The 14,700-nt window shown below is 41.1% G+C and overlaps 1 protein-coding gene across 1 annotated transcript in view; it reads right to left on the bottom strand.

The window, feature by feature from the left end:
- Positions 1–370: 370 nt before the first annotated feature.
- GUCY2C (guanylate cyclase 2C) overlaps positions 371–14,700 on the bottom strand; it is a 67,202-nt gene continuing 52,872 nt past the window's right edge. Inside the window, exons 21-27 of the mRNA XM_069491203.1 lie at positions 13,196–13,354; positions 9,578–9,770; positions 8,623–8,797; positions 5,758–5,856; positions 3,867–3,961; positions 2,189–2,265; positions 371–545 (exon numbers count right to left, since the gene is read on the bottom strand). Coding sequence (XP_069347304.1) covers positions 371–545; positions 2,189–2,265; positions 3,867–3,961; positions 5,758–5,856; positions 8,623–8,797; positions 9,578–9,770; positions 13,196–13,354 — 973 coding nt within the window. The remainder of the gene's footprint in view (positions 546–2,188; positions 2,266–3,866; positions 3,962–5,757; positions 5,857–8,622; positions 8,798–9,577; positions 9,771–13,195; positions 13,355–14,700) is intronic.

Genomic DNA, 14,700 nt, shown 5'->3' on the forward strand with positions numbered 1-14,700 from the left:
AGTTTAAAAAATCTTAACATGAATACAGAAGAGCAAAGAGCCAATAAACAAAACAAACAAAAACACAATAAATGAACTAAGAACAAAATCTCCCCAAAGTTCTAGATAGCCTATTCATTTCTTTTCTTTTCCAGGTGGAAGTTCCCTAAAACAACTATTGGGATAAGGCTCAGAGTCGAAGGCAGTTATTTCACTGACAACACATAACTGATTCATGGAAGAAAGTCTATGTTCCAGACAGGGCAGCCAAGGCTAAGTACTCTCCTGTTTCACCGAGGTCCCAGGAAAATGCAGGCTTTCAAGACACTTGAGGTCACTGCCTGAGTGCAGCTGTATTTAATTTGTGTGAGTCCTTACACCTCATTTAGGTTTAAAGATAGGTGCTGTGCTTGTCTGTGATATCCAGCTGCAAGTATTCCAGACTGCCTTTTTTGTAGCTGGCTACCCGTCGCGGTTTTTGGCTTCTTATCCCTGAAGCCTGTCTTTTCTGTAAGGAGTTGGCAATCATGTCTGAAAACTCTGCTTGCAAGCGCTGTTGATTCTCCCTGGAAATAAGGTGGGGAGAGAAAACAGAACTTCTCAGCAATTCATACAGAATATTCCTTAGCTCTGGAATAATCTGTTCAGTTACTCATTGAATGCTTATTCTGTGCTAGATACAGGAAGTCCAAAGAATACAAAATGATCCTTGCCTTTGATGAACTTAAAGAACTGTCATTCCTGCTATATGTAGTTGTAGAATAATCAGAATATATTTCAAGCAGGAAATTCGACTTCAATTTCAAAGTGAAACAACACGCTGTTAGAATTCAGAGGCATGGTTAGGAGGGTCTAGGTTTGCATATGCCACTGTAGGCAGGGGGAAAAAGCCGGGAGGATGCTTGGCACCTGCTGCAAACCCTGAAAATTCATTGGTCCCACACACAACTGAGAATGTGGATCTTGTGTGGGGAGGGCTCAGAATGGTGGAGGGTTTCAAGAGTTTAGAGTGAATTTGGGGTATTCCCAGTAAGGAGCCAGTTTTCCCAGGCCCCAGGGAAGATCCAGGTTGTTTTGACTTCTCTAGAAGTTTGCCATCTGTTTGGACCTGGCATCTACGTCTCTCCAAGACAGGGTTTCTCAACCATAGCAAAAGCCATGACGACAGCCACGTGACTGACTGCCACAGCATCTACTGCTATGTAACTGGACTCCACCTTGACTCACCTTTGGGAGAACTGAAACCTGTCAGTTAGAACTGAAACTGGGTCTTCCTCATCTCAGGGAGAACACAGACTCCACGTGAAGACCCAGAACTAGTCTTGGGGCTGAGGAGTTCCTGTTTTCAGCAGGTGGCTCAGCAGAAAGATGAGGACAGGAGTGGCAATGCAGAAGGCCTCTTTGCCTCCAGTTGCTCTACTCTTGTGAGAACCAGACATGCATGAGGTGAGCTCTAAAGTGTCTTCTGTTCTCCTGAGCAAGCCTACAATGCAATGATAGCTCTGCTGTGCTTCGGTGCGGGGAAATTTAATCAGTTTTTAAATAAGCACAAGATGATAACTGGTGCATTCCAGGAAAATGGGCAGATTAGGTAGAAGCACATTCACAGACTCAGGAAATTTTATCTCTTATTCTTGCCTAATAAATAGCATATTTTTCTGTAAAAATTATGAGTTAAGTATACCTTCATGGACATAAGGTATTTAAAATAAAATTGCAACGGCTAAAAAATATATCCTAACATGAATACAAAGGAAAAAAGAGCCAGTAAACGAAGCAAAGCAAGAAAACCAAAATAAATGAAATAAGGACAAAATCTCCTCATATTTTAGTTGGTCTATTCATTCCTACTCTTTTCCAGGTAGAAGTTCCCTAGAACAACTATCAGACCAAGGCTCCAGAGCCAGAGGCAGTTATTTCACTGAGAACACATATCTGGTTCACAGAAGAGAGTCTATGTTCCAGACAGGACAGCCAAGGCCAAGTACTTTCTGTCTCACTGAGGTCTCAGGAAAATACAGGCTTTCAGGACACTCAGTTTCTAGCAGTCCGAGAAGGGAGGTTTCTAGACCTTCTGATGTGTGTAGTTCCTTGCCTTGTATTCAATATGTCATTGCTGCTTGCGACCTAAACTGGCTGTACATAGCATAACTTACGAAGCCAAGACCTCCAACTCCCCTCTCCCTCCCTGCCACACCCAGAAGCTTACACAGTGGGAGGGGTTGGCAGGTTGTACTTCTGGTCCTTCATCCCAGTCAGCCAGTAGGTGGTCTCATTGCCTCTTCCCTAGTGAGACAAAAGAGTTATAGACGACAAAGACTAATGAACGAGTTCAGTTCTACCCCACTGTTCCTACAATGGTCTCTTTCCAGGATATATTTCACCTCGTGTTTCTCACCAGTGCCAATATTTAGGCCCATCACACATTCCTGTTTATGATTTGCATTATCTCTATACAGATCTTTATTTCCAAGTGCCATTTGAAAAATAAGTCTCTCATTCACCAGACCTGCTTTTCTCAAATTAGAGTTTTCTTTTTCCCCCAAGAAACATTTCAAAATATCATTCTAGCAACGTTACAAGAACTCTAACTTGAAAAGGAAGAACACTCATCTACACTTCTGCTACACCAATACATCCAAATGGTTTTTATTTTCCACATTTTTTTCTAGCCCTTTTTACAACAAAGTTTTGCCACGAAACTTTTGCCACAGTTTCCCTACATTAAGTGTGTCAATTATAAACACACATGCATCATAATAAACACTCATTAAGTGATATTTTTTGGGCCCATCTGGAGGCTATGCAATGTATGAAAACTCCCTAGAAACCTTGTATTTGCTGATGCTTGTATTTGGAAAGGAGACTGGATGGGTATATATATTTAAAAATCACTCTTTTTCAAAAATAGTGGTTTGCTGGATGTGTTTGGACTGTGGTAATCCATAAACCACTACTATTTTGTGGGGAATGCTCTGTGTAGAACATGTATGTATGGGGGACTCAAAAAACAAATGCAATATTAGGACACTTTTAGGTAAAAGGAAGCTTTTCCAAGTTGCATTCAAAGTGGAAAGTCCAGAAGCATTATGGCTACTAGAGACAATCATCTTGCAGTCGACGGTTGGCTTCAGACCAATTATGAGAAGATTGTAATAACTTTCAGAAAGCAGCCTGAGAACCAATTGGAGGCAGTTGCTGGCTTCAGAGGGCAGTTGTTTCAAATGTGAGGAACAGCATGGAGAATCTAGAGTAGTGATTCTGAAACTTCAGTATGATCACAAACACATAGAATACTTGTTACAAATATAGATTCCTGATCTGCACCTACAAAGAGTCTTGCTTAGTAGGCCTGGTGGGGTGCCCAGACGCCTGCATTTTCACAAGCATTCAGATGATGCCGTGTCAGGGTTTGAGGCCACACCTTGTGATTCACTGGTCCAGAGCTTCAGAATGGGAAAGCAACTGGCAAGAGAGGTGACCTCAGATCATAGCAGCACCTCGCAGTAAGTGTAGGGGAGGTAAGTGAGAAGACGGGGATTTTGACTTAAGTTAAATAAGTCCTGGACCAGATTGTAGCTCCTGGGGTTGGAGGAGGAACTGGGGACAAAACTCAGAGATACATGGGGAAATGGTGCCTGCGTTTCATAACATATTGTTAGAGTTTAAAATATCAAAAGGGCTCCTTGGAGTAAAGGAAACCTCTGAGTTCACATTCTTCGGTGGTGGTTTCTCCTACAGAGGATGGTGGGTGGTCACCACGGGGAGTGCAGAAAAGGGTTCTTCACCTGCACGCTCCTAAGCTTTCCTGGTTAAGGCTCAGAGGAGGTGGGCCACATGTGTCTGAGAGCTTTTTCTGTGTATCGTCTCTGTTGTGAATTCCTTACCTTTAAGTACGTCTCCCCTCTCACTTCATACAGGAACTGGCACTCAGTTCTCTTCAGAATGGCTATAGTGCAGCCACTCACGTGAATTCTCAAGGCTGGAAATACAAAAATATTTTAATAGATAAATAAAAATCTTGTCCATTTATTTTTATCTATCTTATGGTCACATTTGTTACCATTTGATTCAGGATATCAGGAACACCTGATACAAGTATCCTAAATCAAGGAGAAACAAATATGGCTATCTTAGTGAATGAACACTTAAAAATATTATCACACATGGGAAGAAAGGGTCTGGCATCAGTTTTCAGGGTCCTGAGTGACAAAGCTTCCCAGGTGTCACTCCATAGAGTCTCATTCCAGCTCTGAGTGGTATGGACTGTGGGGACCTAGTTTTAGATATGGTTTGTAGTTCCAAGCTAGGGAATTGATATTTTGTTTTGGGTCCCTGGCTAAAAGTTCCAAGAAGTAGCTGAAGTATTGGGGGCAAGGTGAAGATTCAGGACAGAGTTATAGGGTTACAGGGTTCTTTTTTTTTTTTTTTTTAAATAAGAGACAGGGTCCCTCTCTGTTGCCCAGGCTGGAATGCAGTGGCACAATCATAGCTCACTGCAGCCTTGAACTCCTGGGCCCAAGTGATCCTCCTGCCTCAACCTCCCAAGTAGCTATGACTACAGGTGCGTGCCACCATGCCTGGCTAATTTTTAAATTTTTTGCAGAGATGGGGTCTTGCTATGTTGCCCATGCTAGTGTCCAACTCTTAGCCTCCAAGTGATCCTCCTGCCTCGACCTCCCAAAGTGCTGGGATTACAGGTTTGAGCCACTGTGCCTGGCCCAGGGTCTTGATTTTCTCAAATTTTCCTCTTCTGAAACACCGTTATCCTTTTGACAAACAAGTGGTGAGGGCATTCCCATTCATAGGTCCAGTGCTTTCTACCACTTTTCTTGCTATGGGTGCCCAATGGCCACACCACAAACGATAACAATAGTAAGAATAATGGCAATTCCAAATTGCATGCCTACTGGGTACCAAAGGATTGCTAAATGCTTAATGTGACATCATCCCAAATCCTTCCAGAAACCTTCCCCGCAAGGTTTGTATCTCATCCTCAATTTATATCTTTGTCTTTCTGAAGCCTAGAAAGATCAGATGACTTCCCCCAATTTATACTGACAGTGATTAGCATAATTAGAATTTTAACCCAAGTCTGTCTGATCCTAACCCTATTCTTTTCTTTACAGAGTGCTTTTTCCTGTACAAACCAGTAGCCAATTGTCAGTAGACTACCAAAATACCATCCCGCCTCCTGTGTCCTTGTAAGCCCCACCCACATCTACCAATGCTTTTTTTCTCCCTTCTATATATTTCTATTACTATCACTGTCATCAATATTTATGGAGCATCTACTTCATGCAGTACACTGTGCCTCCACCGTGCCAGGCAAATACAATATATTCCTTTGCATATAACAAACACCTAGATTCTTCTTTACTAAAACCAATTCCCGGAAAAACCAAATAAAAGGGAAATAAGAATGTGAACCAGGGTGTATAGTCCTTATCTAGCCCACTGAATTTTTTAACTTACATGGATCTATGCTAAATGTCATGACTATTTCATGTAAAATATGCCAGAATTCATTGTAAATGAACCAAAAATATAAAAACAGCCTAAAACTGAGCAAAAGGGAAGAATAAAATAATTGTCAGTAAACGACAACAAAAGCAAATGTAGCAAAAATTGGATTGTCACAGTCTCCTGTTCAGCCCACGTGAAGGATCATCTGCATCTCACTGGCACTTTGTATCTCCTTATTGTGCATTTTATCCTACAGTTGCCCTATGCTGGAAGACAGAATCTTTGTCCTCTAAGAACAATCTCCCTTCTTACGGAGGCCAGTGGATTCCATCCTGGAGGCTGTGTTGACCGTATCTCCAAATAGGCAATAACGAGGCATCTTGATTCCCACAACTCCAGCAGCGCAGGGACCTGCAATGAAGACAGAAAGCAGGCAGTGGAGGCGATGGAGACGGCAGAGTGGAGTGAAGATGGGTAAGTCTCTTCTCAGGGGCACGACACTGAATCCTGAATGTCATGGAGAAGTGGCTGAGGATGCGAAATGCAAGCTGGGCCTTTTGCTTTAAATGGATGCATCCAACGAGGGGAAGCATCATTACTGAATGCTTGCTTTCAGAAAGTATTTTGCCCTAACAAAAACAGAAACAAAAAACGGACAATTGCACTAAACAGGAAGGCATCCAGTGATCCAGGTCACAAAGGCAGGAAGTCCTTCTTAATATTTTAATGTGATCCCTCTGCTTTCTTACTGTGTCAAGCCACACAACCCCAAACTCCACGCTGCTGGAGGGCACCATACACTTGAAGGTTCAACAGCCCAAGTTTGTTTCCTTTTTATTTTAGGGTGGCATTTCTGGGATTGGTGACACAATAATGGAAGACCCAGAAGACAAGGACTTGGCATGATCTTCCCAAAGCATTTCATGGGCCCCATGAATGCAGCTGGTTGGGGGAGCCTGTGGCACAGGGAAATTCTAACAGGCAGAACAAAAGCCAAGGCAAGACTGTGCACTGTGGCATAATAGGTAGGAAAGAAGGGCTGATTTGCATGGAATGAATGATTGCAAGGAGTTAAAGATTTTAGAAGTTAAAGATTAATTCAGAAACTGCAAAACTGGGTTTTCTTTATAGATTTATCCTACCAATACTCTGCTTACGAACATTGAAAAAAATCAAAATACTGGATCTTCCTCTGAGTCCTGAGCCTTTCACCATCGGGTTTGATGCAAAACAAAACAAAAACAAATAAACAAAAACAAAAACAAAAATAAAACACCAAAAAACCTTACGGAAGGGAAGGCACAGTAGAGGCAGCTATGCGATCAGATCTCTGAGCTCCCCAGCCCACCGGGACGGTAGGTCTATGTACAAGTGACTCCTTATGTCAAAAGCAGGGTGATAAAGCTGGGAAGGGCTTGTTGGTTGAAAAACCCTTGCAGATATAATGTCTTGTTCTCAATGATCAATATTTCACTTTGCAACCTTTCCATTTCTCAGGCCTAAATCCCTCCAGGTATGTGTGCCGAATAGCTTCTCCCAGGCCAGTGTGGTGGTGCCTGGGCCCCGGCAGTCAGCTCAGGCACTGAGCAAGTCACAGAGGAAAAGACACTGGGCAGAGCTCCATTCTCCCACACCTGGTTCAGTCAGTCCTGCTGCTAACCCTTCCTGCAGACCTGGTAATTTGTGATGGGTCAGAAAAGAGATAATATGCTGCTTCTGTGGCCAGGGAGATGCCAGGATGTTCCTTTATGTGAGTGTGGAAACGTCTATGACGTTTGGCTGTGGACATGGTTGGAGAAGGCCACAGCTGTGCTCCTGGCTATCCAAGGTATGGCAGCAGTTTTTAACTTCCATTTACTGTCACATTGAGAATCTCACCATTTCGTTACTCAGTCAACAAATATTTACTGTCAGCCTCTGTGCTAGGCCCTGTGGATACAGGGTGACTTTTGTAAATATAGTTATCTGGTCCTTGCCACAAAGCCTGGAGTGATTTCATGGGATTTCTGTACTCTGAGTCTTCTGAAAGGCTTGGGGGGCAGAAAAAGGAGCAATGACAAATTATAGAGCAATGTGATTTAACACGAGGAAAAACTATGTAACAACTATTTCAACTATTCAGTAAGGAAGTGAGTTAGCTCGGGAAATAGTGAGTTTTCAGGGAGTCCTGGGATTATTCCAAAAATGGCTAAATTATTACTTATCTTGGAACCTACGAAGACAATTTATGTCCTGCAAAGAATAAATCAGATGACTTCTGAGTTCCTCTCCAACTATGTTTTTCTATAACACCTGTAACTCATCTTTTCAAATCTCTATGTTCAAGACTATTAAATTACTAAATTTGGCCTGATACTGCCTCATAGGAGTCTTTACATAACCCACTGCAACCTAGTTTGGTACATAAACAAACTACAAGCCTAACTTAGGAGTATACTTTTGTAAGGAATAGCTGAATCTCAGCCAGTCACAGGCTGCCAACCCATCAGACCATACACCAATAAGGCAAACTTGGAGCCATAACCAATCAAAGCTGTTTCTGTATTCACTTCTGTTTTCTGTCTATAAACACTTCCCACATTACCCAGTGGAGTTCTTTGAACCTCTTTCAGTTCTAAAGGCCACCAATTTGTCAATCATTCTTTCCTCAATTAAACTCTGTTAAATTTAATTTTCCTTTTAACAAGGCCAAAGACTTTTCATGGTCTTTGAAGTGACCCATGTACTTTCTGGACCACTGCAATGGGGCTGGGGGTATAAACATCATAGGAATTTGACCAGCTATTTTTTCCCCTGTAGATAGTCTAATCTACTTAAGATACTATAATATTTTGGTGGAATAAATATACAGAAGCTGAAGGGAACGGGGAAGAGGTAAACAAAATAGTAGATATGGTGACTTAAATGGGAAGTCTGGCACTTCTTGTTTTTGTACGTGGTTGTTATTTATCATTCCAGGAGTCAAAGGTGCTGTCAGAGGTGTTCTTCCTAGAGCTCTTTACCGACTGGGTCTAAATATGTCAGGATGTGTAGTGAGACCCCAAATTTGGCATGCAGAATTCAAGAGTAAACCTTATGTGAAAATTGATCACATTCGAAGACCCTTTGTCCTTTCTGATTTAGCTCATGCACAGTGGTACACATGGTTCCCACTTGCTAAGATGCTCAACTCCATACCAGAGTGAACTCCAATGCGAATCCATATTGGGAGGCCGGGAAGATGCTCCAGCTCAAAGGTCCCCATGAAGCTGAGGATTTCCAAGGCCATCTTGGCAATGTCTATTGCATGACGATTGCCATTTCTCTTAGGCAAGCCACTAGCCACCATGTAGGCATCACCAATGGTTTCCACCTGTGGAAATAGTTTCTCATCAGTGGCCCTGTCCCTTCCAAAGACACAGAAATTAAACAGGAGCAGTTAATCACATGTCAAACACAAAAGGGTTTTGGGGAAACTTAGTATGAGCCTAGCCTTTTACACTTTTTCTGGGGCCAGTCATATGCTGGTTTTGTTAGGGTTTTTAGAGTCTAGTTAATGGATGATAAAACATTTATAAAGGATTTTAGCCATTTAAAAGTACTTCATAATTATATAAATTGTCCAGATGTGACAATTCTATACATTTTTAAATAATTTGAATGTCTTTATGTAATTTTAGGAACACATTTAATTATCAGAAAAGTCATCTTTAGCACTTATCATTTTCTAAATATTAATACTATTTGGAAAAAATAATTGTAAGTTCCTCCAAGTCATAATACACATTCTTTAAATATGGTGTTCTACTTATTATCACTTCAATGTCTTCTCTGCTTCATTGCAATCACCCTAAACACTGCCCATTTTTTTTGGAGGTGATTTGAGAGTATGCCATTTTCCCTAAATTTAATACCCGAAATTCATTCCTGCTGAATTTCATGTTGTTTGTTTTATGCTACTTCTTAAAGTTAAATGGTAATTTTGACTTCTGACCCTTCTAATTCTTCTATTTCTCTTCACTTTTAGCTTGGATTCAACCACCAATTCATTATATGTTAAATTAGAGAGGATGAGACTAATAATGGCAACAACCAATTCAGGCTGTGATGACCTTGAGTAGTATAATGGTTTCAGCCTTGGTGACCTGGTTACCTTGTAGACATCATGGTGATCAACTATGTGGTCAAAACTTTTATAGATGTCATTCAGCATGTCCACCACTTCCATGGGGGTGCTGTATTTGCAAATAGTAGTGAAACCTACGATGTCACTGAAGTAGATTGTAACTTCCTCATAGAGTTCCGGCTCCACAAAGCCTTTCTCCTTCAGAGATTTCACCACTAGCCTATATATGAAGAAGGAAAAAAAGATGCTTTCAACTTCAGTAAATTTTTCTTAGTCTTTTAGATAGTAGTATTTGTCTACGAGGAATTCTAGAATTTGGGATTTCCAGTTAATTGAGTGGCTAGGAAGCAAAGATAGTTTGCATATACTATACAGAATATATTAAACACATACACATATAATATGTGTTACGAACACAGATGAACATAAGCAAGTTCAGCATTAACTTAGTATGTGATTATTAACCATAATATTCATGCACAGCTAACCTTAATACCTGCATAACCCTGATTCATATACATATTACTTGCCCACTTTTTACCTCTCTATTGATAAGCAGCCTCTTGCAGATGTAGCTCTATATACAGAAGCTGAGAAGGAGAGTGTGTTATTAATGTAAGAGTTTGAATCACCATAGCTATCAGACCTGACTTTCTCATCAAAGTTGTTAGTTTTACTTCCCTGGAATATTTAACATGGTGTTGTTTAATATCACTGTGAAAGAATAATGCATTTCAAAACCAATTTTGATATATTCTGAACCAGAATTTATTCGATATATTTTGAAGTGGATTTGGGTCCTTTGAAAAGCAAAGTCAATTATCATGTGAACAAGTTAAAATTATGCTAAAACTGTGGGAGTCAAATAGAAGCAGCTTAGAACATCTTTGTAGAAGAGATATAAAGAGCAGTGTATCAGACTGAGGATTAGGAGAGAAGAACCACAAGAAGCAACTCCGTACTTCCTTTGGGTGCCAAGTAGCCTTTTCCTTGAGAGAAGGGAGTGGGGGCTGACATGAAGCCGGATGCTCCCTGTCTGACCTTGGCATCTCTTTTAGTGGCCTTGAGTATGGAACCACTAGAATCATAACCTGGAAACTGGGAGGTGCCAAGAGGTCATTGAGAATAAATTCCTTATTTTCACAGATGAGAAAGCTGCGGCCTAGAGAGGAAGTATGACTTTCATGAGGTCCCACAGCCCACTAAGGACAGGGCTGGAGTAGAACCCAGCAGTATCCCACCCTGCAGTCTTTTCATTGCACCACGCTTCCTCCACAGCCCAGGCCTTGGGGTTCAGGGAGGTGGGAGGATTTGGAGGTGTGCTGACTGCGGCAAAGGAAGAGTGCCCAGGACTCAGCTGGAAAACAGACAGTCGATCAACTCGAAGCTTCACAACACTCACTTGGAGAGCCTCCGGGGCAGCAGAGGAGGCCTCTCCAGTTGGTACAGTGACAATCTGGGACATTTGTAACAACACTCCTTGGTGTGGCATGTTGGATTCACAGGGGCACATCTGGAGGCTATGTAGATGTAATGAATAAATTGGATAATCTGCCCTTTTGCCCTTCATTTTACTGATTATATCTGAAAAGTCATATGAGCTTGGAAAACAGCGTGTTACCCAGAGAAACTACTGCTGGGAGATGAAGGAAGGAAGGGCTGTGACTTAACACGATGAGCTTTGACAACAGGCTGTTGCTGACATAGAAGTAGTGCACAGAGTAGGTATCTTAGAAAGGCATCTCACAAGAAGAAAAAAATTCTATTTTAATGTTTTAAGACCCCAAGGGGTGCCGTGCAAATAAGTGTTTAAGTGATATCTGGTGCCTACATGCAGTTTTATTTGCCCTTTTGTTATAAATATTTTTGATTCTTCTAGTTATTGCTTGTGTGTGTTTTAATTTTATTTTGCAAATATAAAGAATTTTTACATAAGTAATCAAAGTGAGTTGTGCCAAAGCCATGGTACATTGTTGCTCTTGAAGAGACTTGCGTTATATAACCTTTGGCAATCCCATAAAAACGTCTACCATCTAGTGGTCAAAACGGCATATTGAACCAGGGTTAGGAAAAAGGTGTGGTGGTGAGCCCGCTGTCTGAAACCATGTGAGTGACAATTGTTAAAACCGCCGCTGTTGAAACCCCAGGAAGGCAGCCAGATAACCAGGATCCTGTTTCTGTCACGATTCAGCATTAAAGAGCAGGCAGGGAATTATGCATTATACAGCTAACATTTATGGAGCTCGGCAGAAATTGCCATCCCTGAGGTGAATAGGGAGGGTTCCAGCCCATTCCCCAGCTATTATTCCCAGCCTGTTCCCAGGTCTGAGGGCACGTGGGTTCTGCAGTAGGATGTCCTCAGGCCCAGATAACTAACTGAACAGAGGACCAGCGTAGCACCTACTTCTTGACTCAGAGTTGTAGAAGAGAAAGTGTTTCTTTACGTAGAAAACAGCTGGTATGATCTAAAAACCTTTCCCTTACTGAGCAACATCCCACCCTTCAGTCTTTTTATTGCACCACACTGACATTAGAGCTGACATTCTAAATGAAGCAAAGGTTAAAAATAAAGTAATGATCAATACAAGTAACATACAAGAGCCACAGTTGCCATACATGATAATAGCCACCATGGACGTTTCAGGCATTGTGCTAAGTACTTTATATCCTGCACATTATCTCAAAGAATCCTTACAGCCACCCTGGAAGACAAATGGGAAACTGAGGCTAGGAGCATTTAGGAAACTTGCCCAGGATAGCACATCTGTAGTAGGTGGTAAACCATGCTTTGAAGTCAGGCCTAGCTGACCTCAATTTCTATGATTTTACCCAAAACTGGACTGCCTAGCTTACTCTCAGTGTAATAGCACGGCTCGTCACACTGTAACGAGAAGAGAATTCTACCTCTCACTTGTGCAGTTGTGGGTGGAGCCTATTTCCTAGCTCTTCACATTTTAATTCCTGGCTTATCTTAACATTCCTCAGTTAGTACCTGAGTACCGACACTTAAAAACCTTTAAACCATTTGGGAGTTTCAATTTTACTTTCCTTCTCCTCTGTCATGGCTGTAATGGAGCTTCACAAAATGGAGGTCGGGGCATAGATACCCCCAAGGTGAGACATCTGATGCGTTTCCCCGACCTCCTCCACCAGAGCTGGCTTCTTCCCTTGTAACTTGGCTTCTACTTGTGGTGCAAAGGGGAAAGCCAAGAAACCACCACTTACTTCCCCAAAGTGTCTCATAGCTCACATATCCTGCAGGAAAACTGTGATTTCTATTTTGAGACGGAGAGGCAGATCGTGACTTGCCTTAGGTTCTAGACCAATAAAAGTGACAAAAACATATTGGACATTTTTGTTCGCTGGTCAGACTCCACAGTCCATGCTCCTTCCATGGTACCACAAAACCATTTGAAAATGAGCTTTTTCTTCTAGGTATTCAGAGAACAAACTGCAACAGTGTTTAGCAAGGTACATGAATTTTTCATTCTAATAATTACAAAAGGAAAACATACAAAAGGAAAATTTCTACATAGATACAAAGAAAAACAATGCTAGACAGATAGGCTGAAGGTTGGAGCCTTGAACTACGAAGCCTGGCTGTAGAATCGTGGAAAACCACATCAGCAGGAGGACTTGCCTTACCTGGGGAGCAACATAAAGTTGAGTCTGTCAGCTCGGTCCCTCTCTGCCTTGTACAGCTGTGTCCTTTCCTCTACCAGGTGTTCCAGGTTTCGAGAATATAGCTGTAGACGTCGGATCAAAGTATCCATATAACTTTCATTTTTTTGATCATGAAAAAGGCTGTAGGTAGTGACAGATAAAGAGCTCTTGTACATTATTAAGAAAACATGAAACATTCAATAAAATAATGGGCAAATATGATGAACAGGTAATTCAACAATGAAAGAAAAGGGTGTAGGCTAACAAACATAATGAGAAAAATTTAACCTCAGGAGAAATCAAAGAAGTTGAAATAAAAATAAGATTAAAAAAAGAAAAACAAATGCTAGAATGATGGTAATCAATGTATGAGAAGGAAGAAATATATACGGTACAACCTTCATGGAGAGCAATCTGGTAAAATGTGTCAGGAGCTTTAAGGATGCACATACCTATCAGCTCACCAACTCTACTTCTAAGAAACAATCACACATGTATTTTGCAGGAAAAATTGAGACAGACAGCAAAACAAACAAACAAAACAAAACAACAAACGTATTTCAAGTTAACTACAAAGAAAATCACAACATTCTTTATAATACCAAACATTTGAAAATAACCTACATGTATAATAAACATGTAGTTAAAATATTTTGGTGCAATAGAGTATTAACATATCATAAAATATGGATTAGAATAGTTAAACACACAGCAAGATGCTACCTTGATATTATTAAGTGAAAAAAGGCAGTTTATAAAACAGCAAACATTATAATCCCAACTTTGTTTTTTGAAGACTGGTGGTCATCTATTAGTGATGTTTTCACTTTCTTGCTTGCTTATTTATGTTTGCTAAAATTTTAATAATAAACAATTTGTGATAAATGAAAACCTTTTAAAAAATGGTCTAGAAGTGACAAATGGAAGTGTAGGAGAAGACCAAGAAAAGCAAAGCCAAGCCTTTCATTATCTCCTCAGAACAGAGATCATGGAAGGGGTCCTACAGCCACAACCCTAACTCTGGGTTATTTTGTTAGACTGAAGAGACCTGGATGAGATGCCAGCTTTGTGTGACACTGGGAGGTCTGACAAGCTTTGGGGCAGAGGACATGGAGGAGAGACATTGAGTTCTCGTGCCGTTGTGAGGATCAGAGAGAATATTCACCACACCTAAAGCACAGCTGAAGGTGCCGAACAATCACAGCCATTTCATTATTACAATAACAAGTTGCCACTCTGTTCCCTGGAGAAGATGGTCTACAATATAATCCCTTGGGATGGGGAGGGATGTTTGTTAAAAATCCAGTACATTTCTGAGTCCTACCCCAGACCTATGTGACTGAAATTGCTAGGCTTGGGATTAAGAAACAAAATTTTTTAACAAGCTCCCTGGGGGATTCTTGGTTGAAACTACCAGTACAGAGTCTAGTTGAGTAGAATGGGTGAGAGAGCAGACGTAGGGGATGAAGATGGATTATTTTACTCCA

This window comes from Eulemur rufifrons, chromosome 16, assembly GCF_041146395.1.
Source record: "Eulemur rufifrons isolate Redbay chromosome 16, OSU_ERuf_1, whole genome shotgun sequence".
NCBI classification, from domain to species: Eukaryota; Metazoa; Chordata; class Mammalia; order Primates; family Lemuridae; genus Eulemur; species Eulemur rufifrons.